Here is an 8,221-nt window from a genome sequence, read left to right as displayed (position 1 = left end):
TATTTTGTAAGATATATTCTACTATATCTATATTTTGACCCGCGGTATAACCCGGATTAAGTTGAGTGATAAAAAATTAATTTTTGTTTGTTAATTTTATTTGATTAGTTTAGTGTTTAAAATTATATATTGTATTTTGATTGTTATTCTATGATTTAACCTATAGTATAGCGCATATTTATTTTAGGACCAAATATGTATCATATCTTTGTCAAAATTATCGTGACCGAGAAAATCTACCAAACAACATTATTTCAAACTTAAATTTAATCCGACAAATCATATTTTTGAAATTTTAACCCGTGCTCTAGTAAAAAATCATATTTCTTGAATTTTTTTTCATATTATAGTGATATATTATTGACTCGTGCTATAACAAATCAAATTAGAGTGTTTGTAATTTTTTAACTTTTTGATCTATCATATATTTATGATATTCTTAATAATATCAAATTAAACTATTTTTAATGATTCCAAATTAAATTATTAAAAAGTTTATTATAGTATATAAAACTATACAATTCAACAAAAAAAATATATGAAATGAATTTAAATATTCAAATTTTGACCCGTTATTGTAATATATGGAAGAGTTATAGATTTTTGAGATTTTTTGTCTATATATGGTTAGTTAAATATTCTTTGAGATTTTATTATATTATTTAGAATATCCATTTTAAAAAGATCATAATCCATATAACCTATCAACTAATTAATCTTAGTTATAACCTACATTAATATTATATGGTCTACCAATTTGAAGTTGTGTACTTCCCTTTTAATAAAAAGGGGATTAAAAAATGTGTCATCAGTATTAAATAGAAAAGTGAGTTTAAGTTCGATCAGATTGAAATTAGTTCGATCGTTTGGTTTGAGGATATATTATCTTATAGTCGGTTTTTTATATATAAATAATAGCTGGTTTGATTGTAGTTGTTACATTAATTAAATAATATCACTATCAAATTATCTATCTAGTCACAATATATATAGTCCAATACATCTCTATATTCATCATTTTAGAGATTTTTAGATAAATCGCCAAGCTTCACCCGGTCAAACCATAATTAACAAAGTCTTTAAAACGCTGAACTAATTAATTAACGACATAAGGCATTGCGCTGTTTGTTGAACGAGAGTTGTCTTCTTAACCAAATTTGACGCTTTCCAACGAATAACAAATCCCAAATTTGCATATGATGACCAAAGACCAACATAAATAAAAACCCTTTTTTCCTCTTCTAATTAAGTAACTTCTATCTAAATCTCCCCCAAAAATACTAAACTGATTTCTAAAAGCTATTTTAAATTGAACCAACAAATCTGCTGCAAGTCAAAATTAAAATCGTACCGATGCGAATTAGGCATAATACCGGGAAAGAACCAAAATGTTTATTACAAATCAAAAGACTGAACCGGTTAACTAAATTTGTAACTAACCGATATAAAAAAAATTTGAAAGGAACCACTTTTGTCTTTAATTAGCCATTTCATTAAATTTATCCGTCACCGACTTGTAACAATAACCGTTCAACGTCGACCAGCTCTTCTCTTGTCCTTTCTTTTCTGGACTTCAACAAAAAAAAAAAAAGAGAGAGACTTTTTTAGGGTTTCTTAGTTATTTCGTTCCTCAAACAAAAAAAAAATCAAATCCTTTTCGAATTCGACCCTTTCTTTTTATTTTGATTTTTGTTTTTGTTTTTTCCTGGTTCTCGCCGGAGAGAAGACGGAGAAGAGGGTTTTTTTTCGAAAAGGAGGATGATGAGAGGTTCCAATAACACCGATCTATTCGACCCTAAGACCGAGATGGATTCAAATTTCTCTCGCCATGGTTCGTCTTCCGAAGGTGATTTTGGTTTCGCTTTCAATGACAGTAACTTCTCCGACCGTTTGCTCCGGATCGAGATCTTGGGTGGTCCTTCCGATTCTAGGTCTGATGTTGAAGGCTGTACGAGTATTGCCGATTGGGCTCGTCATCGTAAACGGAGAAGAGAGGATAACAAGAAAGACAATGGTGGTACGTATCGGTTGAAATGATTCTGCTTCGGTTTAGGGCTTTTGGAATTTTGGTTTAATGTTTTTGCATTTTCAGTTGCGGTTTCAGACATTGTGGCATGTGCGGAAGAGCAGATTTTAACAGATAACAACCAACCTGATATGGATGATTGTCCTGGTGGTGGTGATAATCTTGACGATGAAGGTGAGGCAATGGTGGAAGAGGCCCTATCAGGTACTGGATTTGGATTGGGTTAGGATTTGTCATGTTTTTATAATCTTCGTTAATAGGTTTGTTTATGAATATGGTTTTTGTATGTAGGTGATGACGATGCATCTAGTGAGCCAAACTGGGGTATTGACTGTTCTACTGTTGTTACAGTTAAAGAATTGCATATTAGTTCTCCTATCTTGGCTGCTAAAAGCCCTTTTTTCTATAAGGTACTTTTCTTAACGTTTCATTTTCTTCTTCTTCTATATCCAATGGTTTTGCTCTTTTTGTAATGCTATCCTTTTGCTTCTTGTTTTCTTTTTACCCTGTTGTTGTAGCTGTTTTCTAATGGAATGAGGGAATCAGAACAAAGACATGTTACTCTTAGAATTAGTGCACAAGGTATGACAATTCTAGTCAGGCTTTTTGGTTCATTTCTGCTTATTTGTCATTCTCGTCTTATTGGCTTCAATTCTCTACTAACTCTCTGTTGGCCTCTTATTGGTTTGGGATTCTTTTTTCTCGTTATGTATATTAACTCAGTTGCTGGCTTTGACTAGTATATATGATATTTTGTATCCATGAAGCGTTATTAGCTTTAAGAGAGTCCACAATGTTGATATCTTATGCTATGTTTTATTATTTGTATGGCAGAGGAAGGTGCTTTGATGGAGCTTTTGAACTTTATGTATAGCAGCTCTCTAAGTGTCACAACAGCACCTGCTTTATTAGACGTGCTTATGGCTGCCGACAAGTTTGAGGTTGCGTCCTGCATGAGGTATTGTAGTAGACTACTGCGCAATATGCCCATGACCCCTGATTCCGCCCTGCTCTATCTCGAGCTTCCCTCTAGTGTTTTAATGGCTGAAGCAGTCCAGCCTCTAACCGATGCAGCAAAGCAGTTCCTTGCCTCCCGTTACAAGGATATTACCAAGTATGACTCTCCAGTGGTTTTGAAATTCATTTAGTCTTGAGTAATTATATAATTTTTTGTATTCATGTGTTACCACCATCTTTTACAGGTTTCATGATGAGGTTATGGGCTTACCATTGGCTGGAATCGAGGCAATACTATCGAGCGATGATCTCCAAATTGCTTCTGAGGATGCTGTTTATGATTTTGTCTTAAAATGGGCAAGGGGACAGTATAGCTCATTGGAAGACCGTAGGGAGATTCTGGGTTCACGTCTTGCGCTCTACATCCGCTTCCCATACATGACGTGTCGAAAGCTGAAAAAGGTACTTACGTGCAGCGATTTTGAGCATGAAGTAGCATCAAAGCAAGTATTGGAAGCGCTCTTCTTCAAAGCTGAAGCCCCACACAGGCAACGCATCCTAGCAGGTGAAGGATCAGACACCATGAACCGGCGTTTCATAGAGAGGGCATACAAATACAGACCCGTAAAAGTGGTGGAGTTTGAGCTTCCTCGCCCGCAATGTGTAGTGTATCTGGACTTGAAACGAGAGGAATGCGCAGGGTTATTCCCTTCGGGAAGAGTCTATTCTCAGGCCTTCCACTTGGGAGGTCAAGGGTTCTTCCTGTCTGCGCACTGTAACATGGACCAGCAAAGCTCGTTCCACTGCTTTGGGCTATTCCTCGGGATGCAAGAGAAAGGAGCTGTGAGTTTTGGTGTGGACTACGAATTTGCGGCTAGAGAGAAAAAAGCAGGAGATGAATTTACAAGCAAATACAAAGGGAACTACACATTCACAGGGGGGAAAGCGGTTGGTTACAGGAACCTCTTTGGAATTCCGTGGATATCGTTCATGGCAGAGGACAGTCCGCATTTCATCAATGGCATTCTCCATCTCAGAGCTGAGCTCACCATTAAACGTTCCACAGAGCTTCACTGACTGTTCTCCCTCTCTCTCTCTCTCTCGCTTTATATCAATCTCCATATATAAGTTGTAATATCTCGTTATGTAGCAGGCTCTAACCACGAGTGTCTTTCTATATAATATGATGCTTAAGGATCAGTAAAAGTAAGGTTTATAGAGTACCTCACTCTCACTCTGTAAATTCGATTTGAATTTTTTACTTTTCTATGTACTCTTGTTGACGACTACATATGTTTTTTTTATAAAAGTAGTCCAAGATAAAATTGGGCTTAGCTATTGAGTTTAGACTTCTAATATGGGCTCTGGGCCGACTACTACGTTCACGATGTCGAAAAGATAAAGCTAATTAAATTGTTCGTAGTGTGAACACACATATGAGGCTTTTAATTTGATAATTCAAAGTTCAAACATTGCGGCTAGGCCTAGGCTACAGAGTGAGTGGTACGTCGAGAAATTAGTGTGAAGTCATAAGGGTAACTAGGGAAAATCAGGTTAGAGAGGAGGAATCGAGTCCTCGTCACATGGAGGGCCCACAGAAAATGCGTAAGGAAGACTATCCGCTTACCAGACGGACACGTCATTTTGTCGGGGAGACACGTTTGAGCCGTTGGATTTAAATCTCCTTTTCTGACTTTCGTCCCCACGTAGCAATTACATTACAATAATAATCCTTTAATTTATTTTTCCCACTATAAATTAGTACTATTTTATAGCCACGTCAGATGATTCCGAGTTATATAACACACGTTTTTTATTTCTTGCTCGAGGCGGCGTAGAAGCTGCATCATCATTCTTCAACGTCGTTAAAAACGAGCTCGACGGTCCAGATTTAAATCTGACGTGATTTTTACACATTCGCTTACGTCATCGAAAACCTTAATACTACTAGTATTATGCTCTGTGAACTATACTGTACACCAAAAGTCCAAAATAATAATACTACTAGTCTAAAAAATACATAAAGAGAGAGGCCAGACAATATTTTCTAAATATTCCAATCGGTGATCGACACGTAGATACATCCATGTGAGTCGCATTTTTATAAAGTAGGGACCACTTCTTCGTGGATAGAAGCTCTTTTACGCCAGCCAACTCGAAAATAAAAAGCCTTGTTGGGCCTCTTTTTTACTCTCTTCTTACTGGCGTGGCTCTGTTTCAAACCGTTGGATCTTTTATTTATCCCAGCCGTTGGATTCCAAGCAGTTGTCGGGCTTGTGGGCCTTTTATTATAATTATAATAAAGGAAAATAAATATGAAAATAAGTGCTTCCATGATGGCAAAAACGTGGCCATACACGTGGGTCGTCTCGTGGCACCTTTGGAAGATACGAATCGGTAGTGAAGAAGAATGGACGATCAAGATCTTGAGTTTTGTCGACACAACTCAGAAGTGCTCTCCGCGTCGGAGAGGAGCTTCCTTCTTCTACTAATAATAGTCAAAGGCCTTTTCTTCCTTTTTTTTTCAACTTTCTTATTATGGCGTCACTTAAAACATATGATTGATATTTTTGTGACGTAAGGAATTATATTCTTTTAGTTGTAAAATGTATCTCTCTAATACATCTCAAAAACTAGTTTTAATGTTGCACACTATGGTCAATATATATAGCCTAGAATAGAATAAATGATACAGTAGTAAAAAAAATAATAACTGCGAAGGAGGGGAGATGAAACGGATGGACCACGTAAGTCACATGAGAGATGCGTAGAGCGACTAAGAATCGAACACGTGTAGGGTAGAGATGACATAAGGAAATGGCTGGCACTAAACTCGAGGAGCCAACTCATCAAACACAACCGTAGTTTACGCTGTTATATATTCTCATGACACGTGTTTGATGACGTGTTCATCTTCTTCGCGCTCCGTTTTTTCTTTCTCTCTCTCTTTTCTCGTCTCCCTCAAAAAAAAAACTGAAGTCTTTTTTGCTCTCTGGTTTGGTTTTGTTAGAGAGAGAGAGAGAGAGAAAGATGAAAATGCGTTTAATTGCTGTTTAGGTTTCGGATTCGCGATTTGGGTTTCTGTCTTTTTTTGTTAAGCTGCTTCATCTTCTGCTAGCTTACGTTTCTTCAAAGAGCTTTCGGATTCTTTAAGGTATTGTATAGCTTCTTAAGAGATTGTTTGCTTTTGCTCCAAAAGTTTATGTTTTGGTTTCTCCATCATCATCCATTTGTCTTCCTTGTTTTGTGAAAGATTTTGCCTTTTTTTGATCGTTTACTTTTGCATTTAGTTGAGTTTAATTAATATCTTGAGTTTTTAAAATTGAACAAAAACAGCAAAAGCAGAGAGAAGAACAGAGCTTTTATTTTTTGGTTCTGGTGCATGTGATTGTTTCAGGGGTAGAATAGTCCATTGGTAACCACTTTGTTGATTCCTTTTGTCTTCCTCAAAGTTGTTCTGAACATAGGGATGGGAGAGAGAACTACGTTTCTACCCTTCTCTGTCTCTCTCTCTCTCTCTGTTTCTCACTCAACATCATCATCCCTTGATTTTGCAGAAGGAGTCATTCTTCTCTTGAGTGGGGAAAAAAGAACCATGGGAAATAATAGCGAGGAACCAAAGCCGACCAAATCAGACAACAAAACATCTTCACCACCGGTATGTTAAACCATAATCCCAAGTCAATGTTGTTCTTGATCCTAAGTCAAAATTAGTGTTCTTTGTTTATCTTCATATCTTATGCGTTGACTTGACTGTTGTTAGGATCAAACAAATGTTCATGTCTACCCTGATTGGGCAGCTATGCAGGTTTGTCTTTCTTATAATTATTCTCAAGTTATGTTTATGTACTAGCTAGCAGTTAATATTAATACCATGATCGATGAATATGTGGGGGTTTTGTTACTTGCTGCTAGGCATATTATGGTCCAAGAGTTGCAATGCCTCCTTATTACAACTCAGCTATGGCTGCATCTGGCCATCCTCCTCCTCCTTACATGTGGAATCCTCAGGTAGTATTATATAGTCAACACAAAGACGAATCATCTTGTGCAAATATGGTAAATATTAGTAAGACGATTCATTGGTCTTGAAATCTTCAGCATATGATGTCACCGTATGGATCACCCTATGCAGCGGTTTACCAGCATGGTGGAGGAGTTTACCCTCATCCTGGCATTCCCATGGTATATATATAACTCGCTTCCTTCCTCAAACATCTTGTAATTGAATCCTCTAGTTTATCTGACTGGCTTGAGTTTCTTTGGATAGGGAGCACTGCCTCAAGGTCAAAAGGCTCCACCTTTAACAACTGTAAGTGGTGTAGCTAGTATGATTACATCAAGGATTTGAGAAATGGTTTTGTTCGTTGTTTTAACAAGGGTCATTTTAAATGGCAGCCGGGGACGCAGTTGAGCATCGACACTCCTACGAAATCTACAGGGAACACAGACAATGGACTGATGAAGAAGCTGAAAGAGTTTGATGGACTTGCTATGTCTCTAGGAAATGGAAATCCTGAAACTGGTGCAGATGAACATAAACGATCACGGAACAGCTCAGAAACGGATGGGTCAAGTGATGGAAGTGATGGGAATACAACTGGGGTAATGTTTCTGCTCTCTTGATCTCAGGCTATATTTAGCTTCAGTCTGATATGGTCTTAAGTCTAAACCATTATGCATGTTACCAGGCAGATGAACCGAAACTAAAAAGAAGTCGAGAGGGAACTCCAACAAAAGGTATTATTAGCCTTTTTCATGTCCCAAAGAGTTAGATGCAGTGTAATTGTTCGATATAACAGGATTTACTTTTTTTGGCAGATGGGAAACAATTGGTTCAATCTAGCTCTCTTCACTCTGCTTCTCTGTCAAGTGGTGATACCGGCATAAAAGTTATTAAAGGAACTGGAGCTGGAGCTGTAGTCTCTCCTGGTGTAAGTGCAAATTTCAACCCCTTCATGTCACAATCTTTAGCCATGGTTCCTCCTGAACCTTGGCTTCAGGTACCCTGTGACTTTATTTTGATCTTCCACTTGTCGGATTTTGGAGCTTATTTGCTCCATTTCACTCACGAAGTATCCACTTTTGTCTCTACAGAACGAGAGAGAACTGAAACGGGAGCGAAGAAAACAGTCTAATAGAGAATCTGCTAGAAGGTCAAGATTAAGGAAACAGGTCTGTTTAATTGAAAGAAACAGTGGAGCTCTTTAGATATTGTTTCTCTTTCTCTTGGTGTGA

The 8,221-nt window shown here is 37.3% G+C and overlaps 2 protein-coding genes across 4 annotated transcripts in view; both read left to right on the top strand.

Annotated features, from left to right (window-relative positions):
• On the top strand, positions 1,519-4,244 carry LOC104784690 (BTB/POZ domain-containing protein At2g46260-like). Of its 2 annotated transcripts, none has more exons than XM_019245609.1 (6): positions 1,519-2,017; positions 2,105-2,230; positions 2,318-2,436; positions 2,545-2,608; positions 2,861-3,140; positions 3,229-4,244. In XM_019245609.1, the coding sequence occupies exons 1-6, from the start codon at positions 1,759-1,761 to the stop codon at positions 4,058-4,060; spliced, it is 1,680 nt and encodes a 559-aa protein (XP_019101154.1). In that variant the 5' UTR covers positions 1,519-1,758; the 3' UTR covers positions 4,061-4,244. The 2 variants fall into 2 exon arrangements, with proteins under 2 accessions (XP_019101154.1, XP_010508047.1); XM_010509745.2 differs by having other exon boundaries at positions 1,520-2,017; positions 2,093-2,230.
• Positions 5,935-8,221, top strand: part of LOC104784689 (G-box-binding factor 3) — a 7,403-nt gene continuing 5,116 nt past the window's right edge. The window contains exons 1-10 of one of the 2 annotated variants that reach the window (XM_010509742.2): positions 5,935-6,137; positions 6,541-6,641; positions 6,747-6,791; positions 6,899-6,994; positions 7,085-7,168; positions 7,254-7,295; positions 7,382-7,588; positions 7,675-7,723; positions 7,805-7,986; positions 8,081-8,158. In XM_010509742.2, coding sequence (XP_010508044.1) covers positions 6,579-6,641; positions 6,747-6,791; positions 6,899-6,994; positions 7,085-7,168; positions 7,254-7,295; positions 7,382-7,588; positions 7,675-7,723; positions 7,805-7,986; positions 8,081-8,158 — 846 coding nt within the window. In that variant the 5' untranslated portion in view covers positions 5,935-6,137; positions 6,541-6,578. The remainder of the gene's footprint in view (positions 6,138-6,540; positions 6,642-6,746; positions 6,792-6,898; positions 6,995-7,084; positions 7,169-7,253; positions 7,296-7,381; positions 7,589-7,674; positions 7,724-7,804; positions 7,987-8,080; positions 8,159-8,221) is intronic. The other variant, XM_010509744.2, reaches the window with a different exon arrangement.

This window comes from Camelina sativa, chromosome 5, assembly GCF_000633955.1.
Source record: "Camelina sativa cultivar DH55 chromosome 5, Cs, whole genome shotgun sequence".
Taxonomy (NCBI): domain Eukaryota; kingdom Viridiplantae; phylum Streptophyta; class Magnoliopsida; order Brassicales; family Brassicaceae; genus Camelina; species Camelina sativa.
The sequence above is the reverse complement of the archived record's forward strand: the minus strand, read 5'-3'. Positions and strand labels throughout refer to the sequence as shown.